This window comes from Botryllus schlosseri, chromosome 12 (genome assembly GCF_051294905.1).
Source record: "Botryllus schlosseri isolate E-star chromosome 12, Bs_hap1, whole genome shotgun sequence".
NCBI classification, from domain to species: Eukaryota; Metazoa; Chordata; class Ascidiacea; order Stolidobranchia; family Styelidae; genus Botryllus; species Botryllus schlosseri.
The window spans coordinates 5942818-5958163 of NC_137247.1; the positions used below are offsets into that span (position 1 = coordinate 5942818).

General features: G+C 39.4%; 1 protein-coding gene across 1 annotated transcript; it reads right to left on the reverse strand.

Moving 5' to 3' along the window:
* Window positions 1–7301: 7301 nt before the first annotated feature.
* On the reverse strand, window positions 7302–13498 carry LOC145452199 (putative oxidoreductase SAUSA300_2422). Its single transcript, XM_080330424.1, has 7 exons — window positions 13314–13498; window positions 12765–12895; window positions 12560–12694; window positions 8645–8741; window positions 8330–8440; window positions 8227–8263; window positions 7302–7551 (listed from the first exon to the last, which is right to left on the reverse strand). Exons 1-7 carry the CDS (start codon window positions 13348–13350, stop codon window positions 7335–7337), a joined length of 765 nt encoding a protein of 254 aa, XP_080186550.1. The 5' UTR covers window positions 13351–13498; the 3' UTR covers window positions 7302–7334.
* Window positions 13499–15346: the final 1848 nt, after the last annotated feature.

Consider the following 15346-nt stretch of genomic DNA (forward strand, 5'->3'; position numbering starts at 1 on the left):
ATCATGCAACCGTCATCAGTCTTGTGCACACATTACCTGTAGAGTGCTAAACCAGAAAAACTGTATTTTCCTGAAATATCACCATGATTTTATGTCGTTATTCGATCGGTAGACTTTTAATATTTCAAAACGAATTCTGTAGCTGCATTTCTTAAAATGCGTGGCCGTGGCTTGAAAATCCGCGCCTGTGATTTGATATGAACGACTGCCTAAAATATGTTTCCTCAAAGATAGGTGGTCGCGAATATACTATTAACGCGTAAAAGCTTCCGACGATATCATCATAGCATCTCGCCGGCTATCCGACAGTCGTCGAGCATGCCCGCATTCAAGTCGAAATACAAGCAATTTCTTCTAAATCAATACTATAGCCAGTCTTCAGGATTACCGGACCACGACCTAACATCGACCTCGCCCTCCGCCACATGCCACCCCATTTTGTCGCTTGCGTCTTATATTCTCTGCATTACTTTTCATTCAGTGTGCATGCCTCTTATTTACTTCGCCTAGGCTAAGGTGGGTGTCTGATCTTAATGGCTACTCCAAGTTGTTTCGACACCTTCCTATCTTTTCATCGTATCGCAGTCTTGTGACGTTTTGAAACGATGAAAATATTATTAAACCTGACTGACTGACTGTTCGGTACCATAGTCATACACTGTCAGTTCCATCAAATATGTTACGATGATATGGTAATATACATTCTCGGTAATGTCCATTCTCGGCAAAGTCCGTTCTCGGTAATGTCCATTTTCGGTAATGTCCATTCTCGGTAATGTCCGTTCTCGGTAATAGCACTCTCGGTAATGTCCATTCTCGGTAATAGCATTCTCGCTAATGTCCATTCTCGGTATTGTCCATTCTCGGTAATGTCCATTCTCGGTATTGTCCGTTCTCGGTAATGTCCATTCTCGGTAATAGCATTCTCGGTAATGTCAGTTCTCGGTAATAGCATTCTCGGTAATGTCATTCTCGGTAATGTCCATCCTCGGTATTGTCCATTCTCGGTAATGTCCATTCTCGGTATTGTCCATTCTCGGTAATGTTCATTCTCGGTATTGTCCATTCTCGGTAATGTCCATTCTCGGTATTGTCCGTCCTCGGTAATGTCCATTCTCGGTAATAGCATTCTCGGTAATGTCCATCTCGGCAATAGCATTCTCGGTAATAGTAGGGAACCCAGCAGCGGGTATAGATAGCATTTTCTTTGCACAGCACACTGATAGCCGTTGCAATTCCACATTCTACAATACATGTAGAACTGGTCGCTATTGTGCTAAATAGGCAAGTTTAGACGGATAATAATTACTATCTCTTCAAGCACCGGTATAAATGATTCGAAGCACAAGAAAATAGCTTACAAATATTTTATCAGTAAAAAATCATTACATTTGCCGAATTTCGAAAGAAAATGCACTAGGACACTAGGTCAAGTCAAAATACACTACATCTAGTGTAAAAACACTAGGAGTGGCACCACTGACCACAAACAACTACAACGCAGGCTATGTAAGTATAGCTGTCACATACCACAATTAAGGGTTGTAGGCCTATACTCGATAGCTATTGCAGCCGAACACAGCATAAACAACACAAACAACGACAATGCAGTCTATACAAGTGGCTATCACATACCACAATTTAACGTAGCTATGGATGGAAAATACATAACAGCTACATAAGTAGGCTAAGGGAATGTGTTGGCTCCGCATTACGCATTGGCATTGGTCGTCGCTACTATATTATCCCTACAACAAGACTGTTGGATTCCGAAATCGATAGCGCGTTTCACTGCGCTTCGATTGTCTAATTGTTAGCAAATAGTGCACGAGGCTGATTCGTTTGTGCCTCACCTGGCCATTGTTTCTCTGCGATGGCATTGTCTGTAATAAAGCCGAATGTCACCTTCCCTGGCGATTTTGGGGGGTTCTGGTGCTCTGACACTGTTAATATTTGAATTTTCGGAATCAGTGTGACGATAGCATTTGATTGATACCAGTTATTATGAATTTCGAGCTATTTATGATGAATTGCATTGTCGCAGGTGAGGCACGACCCGCCCGTGCCTCACCTCTCCTTACGCGCTGTATTTCTGAATAATAACTACGCAAATTGATGATGTTGCGTGAAAAAACTGTTCAAATTTCGTTATTTATAAACATCGATGTAAAACATCAATAATCATCGACTCATCAAGGGTTTTCATGATTTTCACTTATACCCAGACGACAGGTGAGGCACTGCCTCACCTGCCTCATTGGACCGCACGTCACTGGTTCTGACCATACGTGACTTTTGATTTCAAGTCAAAACAAAAAATCGTCCTCTCGGCAACCAAACCCTGATAGTAAACAAGTTCAAATTGGACTGGTAGCATTCTAAAGTTGTTCTGTCGAAGGCCCGAGCAAATATAAACTAGCTAACCAGCCCTAACCTTTGTAATGACATATACAGTATACATTGCTCAGATGTGCAATGGGATTCTTTGGGAAAGTTATTCAATTAGGATTTTCCGGATTCTGGGCAGCATTATTCGGATTCGTATGGATTTTCGGTTGCGATTGCTCGGATTCGGACGGATAGTTCCTCAGAGACTCGAGCTGTCGGACAGATTGGGATTTTCAGAAATCAATACCCGCTCATCACTGCTACATAAGCAGGAACAGGCACACTGAGCAATCCATAGTGTACCATATAATTTCTAGAGTTTCTTGGAGGTACAGAACTTCAATATGCAATTGAATAGTATATTCATATTGAAATGAACCCAACTATTTTAGGCTGACACTCGTCAGGGGTAATCTTCAGCAACTAGTAGAGAATAGGAAAGAACATTGTACATCAACAATATAATTTCTGGAAGTAATGGGGAAATCCGCGGTTAGTAGCTTATTTGAATGATGTGAATATCCTGCTACTCTATCGCCATATATAGCCCGTAAAGCAGGGGTCAACAACACACGGCTCACGGCAGACTTGGACAACTAGAAAATTTTCAGCTTTTTCAAATTAGATTAGAATTAGAATTAGAGCTACATAGTTTTTTCTAAATTAGATTAGAATTAGGATTAGAGCTAACAATATTTTCAAAATTTTTAGAATTAGAATTAGAGCTACACAGTATTTTCCAAATTAGATTAGAATTAGAATTAAAATTACTGAATTCGCAAAAACTTGGAAATTCAATGAAATCGTGAATGAGAAGTAAAAAATACAGCAAAATCAGTTCATACCAAATCACAGTGCATTCCCATAAGCGTGAGAATGGTTAACGGCTGTACAGTACAAGTACACCAAGCTTGGCTCGTTTTCCACTATAGCAGGGGTCGCCAACAAGCGGGCCAAATGCGGCCGGCGATCCGATTTGCGATCTTGGAAGAATCCGAACGCGAAGTAAAGAATTGTGAAATGCTAAAATTTATTTCAGTTTCAAATTATTGTAGTTGTTTCAAATCTATTCGCCTACGCCCAACAACACTATATTCCTCACTAGCTGAAACGGATTTGGTGATGACAACAGCATTCCATCGATGTAGAGCCGGGGTGGCCAACCTTTTTGCCAGTCACGGCAGCATTTCGACTACTCGGGTACCGTACGGCCGCATTCCAAGGCATAGTCGTTATGAACGAGCTGGACGCCAGATACCCAGTTTTAAGTGTCTATGTCCATTTTTGGTTAAATCCGGACTTATCTATTTATTGATAGTCTTACTATGCGCACCAAAATCGCAAGTGGTCACCGGTAATGTTAAGGAAGGAAGTGCTCATAGTCGCGCGAAGCGCGAAACATTTCAGATTCACCAACGAATTTCGTCATTGATATTAGTAGTTTTACAAATTACCATCAAACATTTATCCCTTCTCATTACGTGTGATCAGATTCACCGGTACGAGTTGATGTGGGGGTGTTCTCGTAAATTTAGAGCAAGTTTTAAATTATATGATGCATTTTCGGGTGAGCCAATTGGTATTAGTCACTTTGTTGCATGCTGTTATTTCTTGACCTCCAATCAGGATTGTTAGTATAGTGAGGAGCACACGATTCCGAGTTGATATTTCCAAGTGAGGCGCATCATTTTCCACTGATGTTCGCATCTGTATTGTGAGGCTCTGATTGCAAAGGGTGCTACTATATTAAATTCGAAAAATGTAGTCGCATTGAATCGCGCGCAGCGCGAAGAAAATTTCAAGAATAATTAAATTCTTTCAAGAAATCGGGAGTCAATTCGCAAATTCAAATTGCATGTCGACGGCCTCCAACACATACTAATTGAATTGTGTGTCTACGGCCGCTTAAATTCCCTCTTACGGTCGCAGGTTGGCAACCCCTGATGTATAGTCAGCTGATATGAATGAGCATTTGAGTATATTGCCTTGACGTGCAATGGCCCATACACGGCAAAGGCCGAGACGCTTAGAAAATCGCCTACGGCTTGCCCACGAGATCAATTTTTAGGATGAGATAATCTTCAAGTTAGTAACATGTCTGGCTAGCGATGCCCCGATAGGCCGATTGGCACTGGATTTCCCTGAGTGAGAAGGATATTCTTGCAAAATGCCGAGAACAAAGAGGCATTTTCGGAAAAAAACATTAAATTAGATTAGAACAAAATTAGATTAGAATTAGAATTAGAGCATACGAACATTTCACATATTAGATTAGAATTAGAATTAGAGCATAGAGACATCTCACAAATCAGATTAGAATTAAATTACTGGCATTTTGCTCTAATTTAGTGAAATTAGACAACTAGAATTATCTAGTTGTCCAAGTCTGGCTCACGGGCCGCATGCGGCCCTCTAGCTCATGTTTTGCGACCCGCGATCTGATTTGAGATTTTGGACTTGATGAAGCATTCTGAAATGCTGACATTGATTCCAGTTTCAAAATATTGTTGTTGTTGTTGTTGTTCGAAATAAGCTATTCTCCTGTGCCCAACATCACTGTTCCTTACTATAGGCCTAACTGAAACCGTTTCGGTGATGTCAATATTTCTCTTTATAGCTCTCTCAGTCTTAAAGTATACCTGATATCACGCGAGCTGTCGGGCCTGACTTGGCACATATTTGCTTCGTCTGTTACGTCACAGTTCATGACTTCAAAGCAGCGCAAGTCATAACTCGTCAAGGTCGGCGTCAAGATTGTGAGCTAGCTAATTACAAAAAATGTTTACAATTCAAATGTAATATTGTAAACTTCATTGAATGGTGCCTTCTTGGTATTAGATATTCATACGCGTTCAAATTGAAATTTCTGCTATAGGCGAAACGCGCGAAGTCCTGTTAAAAGACCACTGACAGAGATTGATCAGTATCGTTTGATGGAAACGCGACTTTGCGGTCTTCTATAGACTCTATCATACTGACAAGTGCCACTTAATTGCACTGCTTGATTTTTACGAAGTATGCTTAAAGGTCGCCGTAGCTTTCACATAGAGGTTGTCCGAAACGAGTTCTAGGCTACTCTTAAGCAGTTTTTTACAACACTTGCACCATTGAGACGTGCCCAAAGTAGGCCATGAACTCTCTATGAGCCCCCATTGATGGGGGGGGGGAGGGGGGCGTGAAAGCATCTGAAGGTGGCACGAAGAAGCGGTCAACTGAAAAAATTGTTCGCGATTAACCTCCAATCCACGCGTGTTTCTCTATATATAGACCAAATTTCTTATTTTATCATTCTCTCATCAACAGTCATAACCTTCCATGCTACCAAACAATCTGTTGAGGTTGCTAGCATCCCGGTTGAATTTTGTGATATGACGATAAGGGGGCCGCGAAAATTTTCACTATCATAAAGGGGGGCGTGTCTAAAAAAGGTTGGGAGCCACTGCTCTATGACGATACCATGCACAAAAATACGTTCCAAACTGCTAAATCGATTTTAATTTTGATGTTTTATTTCTATAATTAATGGAAAAACGTACAACTTCCTGCATTTTGGAATTTAGACATGTAATTCTAATATATTTGGTGGGCCGGCTGGAATCTTGTCACGGACCGGCGGTTGAGAACCTTTGAGCTAGAAGGCTAGGTTTCGATTTGGTTACGGTTTTAAGGGGTCAGAGTCACCAACTTTTTTGAAATCAGGAATTACTTTATGAGTACTGATACTGATTAATGCGCCATAGGCTACACTACCACCGTTTACCCACGATTGATTGAATTTCTTCACTTTGCCATTCAGATCATTGCGCAGGGTTTCCGCTCCTTACCGAGCGAGATAGGGGAATGGTGATGCTTCCGCCCACAAAGAGCGACTAATCTGACCCTTACAGGCGACCTGGTGACCCGTGGTTTAGATTATGCTAGAGTTTGGGGCTGGATTTGGTCAGTGATTGCAAGGCCGTTGTGGTGTATTTATGTGAATAATTATCATTCATACGAGTTCATGCATATACATATAACTTGGGGATTAATGCTGAATTTTGCTAATTCGCAAAATTAAATGGTTCGTTTTCTAGCGCGAACCTCTGAAAAATCGGGGCTCGCATACGGAGTTCGCACGCAAACAAAACGTCCAGTCATTCACACTATTTCTACCTTCAAGCTGAGTACCAATATAGAATCCCCGCGAAATGACCTTCGTAATGTTCGTATATGAAAATCGATAATGTTACAGAAAATCACATCCTATAGCAAAAAATCGCGCTATCAATGCCGCGTTCCGATTTGCAACCGAATGGGGCCAATAAATACCTTCATTTTTTTGACGGGTCTTGACATCGTGCTGGGTCATCGAAAACTTCACGTATATGTTGCTCACAGACTCAAAAATGCGTTTTGCAAAATATTCTGCCTCATCTTGAGCGCAAAATATCGAGAGGTAGGGGAGAGTGTATATGTACTACAATATTCGAAACATCTTAAAGTGGTTCCGTTTGATTCGTTATTTATGGCCTACGCTGCATTGGCCATTTACACCATTGGCTGATTTTAACTGTAATAATTCATGACTGATAGCACAACTCCCCATATTTATATGCTTTTGTATGACACCGCGTACGCCGACCGAATTATTGGAATGTAAAAGATCAAAGAATGCACAGAACAAAACCGCACTAAAGAAAGAAAAAACACAACTATCAAATATGGTAAGTGCATAATGGGATAGACGCACTTGCTTTGCTGCAATTAAATACACCAATGTTTGATTTTGGACTGATAAACTGTCCTGCCGCCTCTATATCCAGTCCGTTTCGCTATTTCTGTTCGTATTGAGTCGAATGGGAAGGCTGCCTAATCCATTTCGGAAAGACTTGGATAGGATTGTCCCATTTCTATCCAACATTCACAGCAGCACATTTCTTTGTTCTCGAACCACTATCATTTTATAGTTATATTTTACTGCTGTGAAGCAAACCACCATCTATAGTAAGAGATACGCCAGTAGTCATCTCGCTCTTGCAAAGAAAGTGTATCCCCTCCGAAATCTGGTGGGAGTTTATAAACCCTAGTGGCTGCATCTTTCTGTAACTTCTGAAGAGTTTCTCTTTCATTTCGTTCGAAAGATCTGCCAGGTTGTCAGTAAAACGTGTCTCAACGACAGCAGGACTGAAAAAGAGGTAGACTCGTTATACGAGTGATTAAAATCATCACTATACGATATGAATAGGATCTGTAAGAAATGCACCCGTATCATCTACCAGAGGTGGTTAATAGCGAAGTATACTTGAGTATTGGCATACTTTTTTAGAGTACTCAAGCAGGCCTTTCTCTACTTGCTCCACTGTATCCATTGATTCTGTTTTACACTATACTTCCACTATTACTTGAACATATTTTATGCAAACGAATGACTTTTGACGAAGTAGGTAAGAAAGTAGATTTCAAAGTAATTCGGAATAAGTTTGCATCACTATTTGATTAAAATTGTGATAAGAACCGCCTAAAATAGCCTCTTTTTCAAGGCAACTGAATATATTTTCGAATGTATTCTCTGTATTTGTACTGTCATTAGTCGCGAATATGCATCTTGCAATTTCGACAGTTGTCACCTCGATTTAACTGCTAAAAGTAACTGCTAAAACTACCAAACAAATCAATTCTTATGAAACTACTTACTTTAGTATTTTTGATACCTTTCATATTCTACTTCCATTTTTACTTGACTAGCAACACTCAATACTTTGACCACCTCTGCTATGTATTATGACAAAGATATAGTTATATTAGTACCGGTCTAATTGAATATACACAAGACTCATTCTCTATCATATATATCCTTACTTGATGCTGTTCACTCTGACTCCAAATGGGACGCATTCTGCAAAACCAGAAGTCTTTATAGCAAATTTTGTGTGACAAGGAAACACGAAAACAACTTATTTACCCGAAGAAAATCCTCTTGTGAAATGGTCCAATGCCGCCTTGGTCATAGCATACGGCACAGCGTTAGCAGTAGCTTTGAATGCAGCAACGGACGAAACATTAACGATGCAACCTGAAATAATTTTAACCATTGGTACAGAATGACATTGTACAGAGTTAACGGACAATCCATTTAGTCACTCGGTCAACAACACATAACATGCTTTGTGACGCCGCCACAGTGAAAGTCTACCTGCATATAAGGACATATGACGTACATATCAGTTTGTAAATGTTGATATTGTCCATGTGGACGGCTCTGTCAGTACAAACAAACCTTTCGATTTCTTCAAATAAGGTAGCGCGTATTTGCTCAAAAACACAGGAGCTCTCACGTTAACATGGAATAGTTTGTCATATGTGTCGACATCTACCTGCGAGAAGAACATATCTTATTTTGCGAAGAGTAGGCCTACAATTTTCCTATATTGGCATACGCCACAGCAAGGATCGGTAACGCCTGGCACGCGAGATAACTTATCATGTCAAGCCAAGTGTTTTGAAGCGCACGGCATAAACCCTTATATAAATCTCAAAATATAAAATATTGACGCTTCAAGACCCGAACGAATGAGCTATGATATTGTTGGCGATCCGATATTCCACTTCAAGCGAATACGCTACACACGACAACCGAATGCGGACTGGAGGGGTGTCTTTATTTTGTGCTAGGAAACTTATGAAACTTATGAAAACTTATGAAACTTATGGGAACTTATGAAACTTATGAAAACTTATGAAACTTATGAAAACTTATGAGACTTATGAAACTTATGAAAACTTATGAAACTTATGAAAACTTATGAAACTTATGGAAACTTATGAAGATAAAGAGCTCTTGGATGAAGAGCCGTTCAACATACAATTTAAGAATATCTTCCTATTGAAATGAACCCGATTATTTTCGGCTGAAACACGTCAGGGGTAATCGTCAGTAGCTAGTAGAGAATTGAAAAGAACACTGTAAAGCAACAATCGCAATGACATAATGAATACAAGCCAATAAATAATCAATCAATTTTAGTTGAAACCGTCCAGATATGTCGTACCTTATTGTCATCGCATATGTGCTGTGTCGATGTTTGATATGAACGCATGGCATCCCGCACGCCAATGCTACTTAGCCTATTTCATAGCGTAATGGTGAGAATTCAGTATGCATACACCCGCTTCATCTTATACCATAAACCTGACTGGAAAGAAAATTTATTACCGTGAATTATACTAGACTCATTCACCTTTACTTTGCTTAAATTTATTTCGAATGCCAAGTGAAAACCGTGGGCGTTGTCAGTGTGAAGTAGGATAACTCGGAAAATTTTCACGACCAGTTGTGGAAATTGAGATAAGTTCAGTTCATAACATAACAAGTCAGAGCTATTTGTCATAAGCACAAGAATGGCAAATGTCCGTACAGCAACCTCGGTTCGTTTCGGACTATACAGTTCAGTAGTATTTTCCGGAAAGCCAGAAGTAGATTAGATTCAAAATTGTAAAGCATTGAAAAATATCAGAAATAAATTAGAGATTACCAGCATTTCGCTCCAAGTAGACAATTATGTCGAAATCATAGTATCTGGTATTCTCCTAAATTAACATTGCTATTTGCATAAACATTGTTCGTAATTGTGGAAGAATTAAGGCTTCGTCCGGAGAGTTAGCATTTTTATTTAATCTGTTGTGAAGAACAGAGAGTACATCAAAACAATGAGACGTCTACCAGCGCATCTGAGATATTGTGCACATTGCGCAATCTTGAACTTTCCCCGCGCGGCAATCAAATTGGGTCACGCGTTAGCAATTTAGCATATGAAGATTGCGACACAGTCGCGTTTGCTGATTGACGCTGAATTGGTATCTTTGGAAATAATAGTCGACGTCAATGCCACTCAAGTATTTAGATAAACTTAAACTATGCTTTAAGACAACCTTTTCGATTTGCGATATTATTGAAGATACTCGCGAAGTCGTGATTAGTGCTGTGCATAATGATTCGAGTTCTCGAATCTGAATTGAGTAATAATTTCAATGATTCGAGTCGAGTAGTAGAAGTCGATTTTTTCGAGTACTAAAATTATACACTCTTCGCCACTGCAAGTTAATTTATCAACGACAATTATAGTTTCGATACCATTTTCGCCTGTGGAAGCCTTGAAACCTTGAATGACCGCATCGCAGCATCCCAGACAGTACAAAGCTATACGAACGTTACTGAAAATAACACATTTACGAAGTCATGATCATTCCACAACATTGTCACAAAGTGCAATTAACCCGTATGGTCGAAAAAATTCCAAACTATCTTTAATGAGATGGATAACAGGCATTATATATTCTTTGTGGTGGTATAAAGGGTACTCATTTGATCTTTGGCATACTACATTTTGTTATGACGTCATAATGAGTGATACTCGAATACTCGACTCGACTCGAAACATTTTACGTGATTCAGAATCGAGTCACTCAGATACTCGATTTTGCCCACCCCTAGTCGTGATACACTCATATGTGACGTATGAATATGTTGCTACTTATCGTTCCAAATGATTATGATTTTAAAAATTGTATGTAGAATTGTAGATAGAATCACCGCACATCGACCAATCATCATATTTTGATGGCATTCTGGGTCCGTTTAATTGCCCTGGTATTCGTGCGGCCCCGACCGTGCTCTGCAATTCTAAATTTGGCCCTGACACCGAAAAACTTTGGGAACCACTGATCTAAATTATAATCCGTCGGTCTCGATGTGAAGTTTATTTGTAAAAATATTATTTCTGTCATGCCGACAACCAATATCCACGCGAACTCGGTTTACCAGACGTATCGCGTGCCGAGAAGGGTTAATCCAGTTTTGTACGATGCGTTGATTGATCGCAGACATACTGGCGCCTGTGAGACAATGCGGTTTTCAAAACCTCATTGCCTTCCTAATTACCACCAAGAAATGAAGCGTCGTCAATGTTCAAGTTTATAAATTCATATTGCAATCAGAACAGTCCCCAGCATTCTCTTATTAGGCGTGCTGGCACTTAGTTACCGCATGGTTTTAAGTATATTACAAGAAGGCAATGCCTACTCGCGGTCACCGAATAGGTAAAATAGCTTCGTCAGAGATCACCTCCGTGTGTCTATCGAACATCGGCGCTGTAAAATCTTCCGATAGTTTACAGTGTGCTGCTAGCCAAAAAAGGTCAATAATGCTAGGGTGCCGCTGACTATTTTCCATTTACAGAGGGTGCCGCGAGGTTGAAGATTTTGGCAACCACTGGTCTATGTAAATCTTGATTGCCATTATTGCAATCATGATTTAAAAATCCCTATTTGGTATCGAATACCGAGGCAATGGTCTCACAATAAACTTCGAATCTGAATTAATTTACCTCATGTTTTAGAAGTTTCATAATTTCCTATAAGATTCATAAGTTTCTATAAGTTTTGATAAGTTTCATAAGTTTTCATAAGTTTCATAAGTTTTCATAAGTTTCATAAGTTTTCATAAGTTTCATAAGTTTTCATAAGTTTCATAAGTTTTCATAAGTTTTCATAAGTTTCATAAGTTTTCATAAGTTTTCATAAGTTTCATAATTTCCTATAAGATTCATAAGTTTCTATAAGTTTTGATAAGTTTCATAAGTTTTCATAAGTTTTCATAAGTTTCTTAAGTTTTCATAAGTTTCATAAGTTTTCATAAGTTTCATAAGTTTCATAAGTTTCATAAGTTTTCATAAGTTTCATAAGTTTCCATAATTTTCATAAGTTTCCTAGCACAAAATAAAGGCACCCGACTGGAGTTATTGGTAAATCTATCCGTTCAACATTTTTTGATCTGATCGATTTTCCTCGGGTTCTTGAAAGTCGATATCAGGATGGAAAACAATGTAACATGGCTTACTTACATGCGGTTGCCAGCTTTCAGACAGATACGCGGTTGGTAGGATTCCTTGTTTGGTTCAATAATTATCACAACATTAATAAGTTTCACATTAATTGTGGGCACACTAGGATGCATTAGATTGCAAACTAATTGTACAGTGCACACGTTCACCTTTCCCTAATTCGCGATTTCTGAAAAACGTTTTTCACGCAATGTGTTCTGTCGCATACGGTGGTGGATAGCACCGTATCAATGAAATAGCCTGTTTGGTCGCGACCGTCCCACCTCGTTCGGATTTATATTTATTTTTTTTACCTTCCCAATCGGTTTCATATCACCGAAACCAGCATTATTAATGAGTATGTCAATGCCTCCATATTTCGCAACCGATTCCTTGATCAGCGCCTGTACGTTCTTGAAGTCAGAGAGCTCTCCTATGAATTCATGAACCTTTGCAAGACAGTCGGATTTACGGAGCCAGCTTATTGATTATAAGCATACACAAAACTGAATCTCATACTTCAGCTCCTTCGGATTTACATTTCTTTGCTGCATCGCTAAGTCGCTCCTTGTTTCTACCGGTTATAACAAGTTTTGCACCTTCTTTTGCAAAGTCGATTGCGGTTGCTTCTCCTATTCCGCTAGACGCGCCTATAGAGAAGCATGACAATGACGATTATTATTAATTTCGGTGTGCACAGCAAGTTTGAATTGAAGAACACCTTATGACACGGTTGGGTTGTTTTGAATGACAATGTCGTATACAACTACAATGATCAATTGTTCATATTTATTAGATTTTACTTGTGCAATTATTTTGTGTTATTCTGAATGCTCATAATAAGTCACAATAGTTGCAGGGAGGACAATAATAACTGACGACGCCGTGATTATAGGACTGACCGAAACTGAGGGTCCATTTCGTTTGATCCATGTCCATGACAAACCAGCATTATATATAGTTCACTGGCACTTAGAACCCAACGAATTTGACTATATATATAAAATTCCTTGAATGAGATACGGAACTGCAAACCCTAAAGATGTATGAAAACAGATCTTATCTTACCAGTAACGATCACAACTTTATTATCGAATTTCCCCATCTTCTATATGTCGTCACGTGCGTATGGTTGTCGCTCACTCTTGCTTAGTCATACTAAAGTCTCCATACCCGTTGTTTATAGGGTATTATATTCTAGCAGGTTAATCATTGGCAACATTGGCATCTGCGGTCAACGAAATTCCACTAAGCTTGCAATTCCGTTATAGAATACCATCGAATGATTCGCTTAGAAATGTGCTGTGTCATCGGTATCCCCGGACAACTCTGAGTCGCTCGTATATTTGTTGTTATGTGCACTGGACGCCCAAGGGTGCAAAATATGCACGGGGTGGACTAGTACAAAAAGGTATTCAAGCAGGGTTGCATTTAAAACAAAAAACAATTTAAAACAAACATGTTTAAAACAAGGCTCTTGTTAAAACCATTCTTTTTCAAGTCATGGATATTCAATTGTGACGTGACAATGTGTTGACATTGACAATTGAAAATATAGGGTAACTGTAACTCCTCTAACGAAATGTCTACGTACTATAGAAGTTGAGCCGAGTATTTTGAGGGTTGCCACCATCCCATATCGTATACGTTGGCTATATCGGGTGTAATCGTCCGTAGGCTCATACAACATGTTTTTTGGAAAGTATTCACACAATTATGGCATAATATTACAACTTGAAAAAACACAATTTTTTTTTCGAAATTTCATTTGTTTTAAATGCAACCCTATATGCAAGGTTTCATGACAAAATATTGTCACACAAAAGCAATGGTTTTCAACCTGGGAGTGACGTTGGCGAGGGCACTGATCTTTGAGCAGGTCTGGGCGGGGGTGCTGACCATTTTTTCAGTCATCAACTAATAATGGGTGAGTCTGCATCGCTATCTGAGATTGGACAGAGACCTGTCAGCGAACGGTTTGCAATCGATTTTACAAATCGAGTAGAACAGTGGTTCCCAACCTTTTTCGGTGTCAGGTCCAAATTTAGAATTTCAGAGTACGGTTGGAGCCGCACGAATACACTCATTAAGTATAGCAAAAAGTATAGAGTAGGGTTACCATACGTTCTCTTTTAATAGGATTTGTTCTCTTTTTTTTTAGATTTTGTCCTCTTTTTTGAGAATTTTGGTTAAATATGGGGCAAAATCGACTGAGATACAGTAAATCATCACTGACGTAAAACGCTCCGGAAAGTTGACCTTTTTTTCTAGACAACCAACCACGAAGTGGGGAAAATGTATCATTTTTTCAGTCTGAAAATTTTAAAAAGTGTCCTCTTTTTAGATTCGCAAAATATGGTATCCCTATTATAAAGCATCAAAGCACGTAGCCACTTGACCGAATGACTGATTAACCTATTGCAGCTTTATAGAATTTGTGACTGCTTTAGATCAATAGAAGTTCACAAAATAGAGTAAAATCGAGGAGAACTGGACAGCTGCTGCCGACTGCTGAGCCCGGTAAAAGCAGCATACTTATGGTTGTCCTATATAACTGGTAATCCGAGCGTCCAAATTTAATATGTCTAATATGTCTGGTCTTAATCGAAAGCAAGTGTTGCATTGATTTAGAAAATATAAATTTAAATATGGCCAAGGCAATGAAACGAACCCAAAATATTCATCAAAATATGAAAATTGGTATTGCTCCAAACAATCACTCGACGCCATTGGTCATCGTTATGGTCATTGTGTTGCCGCGCTGTTTAGAACGATCGACCTTCGGCGGCTATTTTGGAGTAGTTTTATTGCCCTGGCGAGATTTCAATTCGTATTTTTGGAATCAGTGCTGCACTAGCTTTCGATAAAGACCAGACATATCAAATTATTCGGACGCTTGGGTCGCGAGCTATAGGACTACCAATTATGCTGCTTTTAGCCGGCTGAGCAGTACGCATCGCAGCAATACGCCACCGTCAGTCACGTGTTGTACATCTATCCGTAGATTAGTTATCAATACCTATATCTATAGCTACTGTTCGTTCAACTGATAAGTTAGGGCACATTGCATCGAAACAGCAGTGACGTAACGTTAGCAGTCT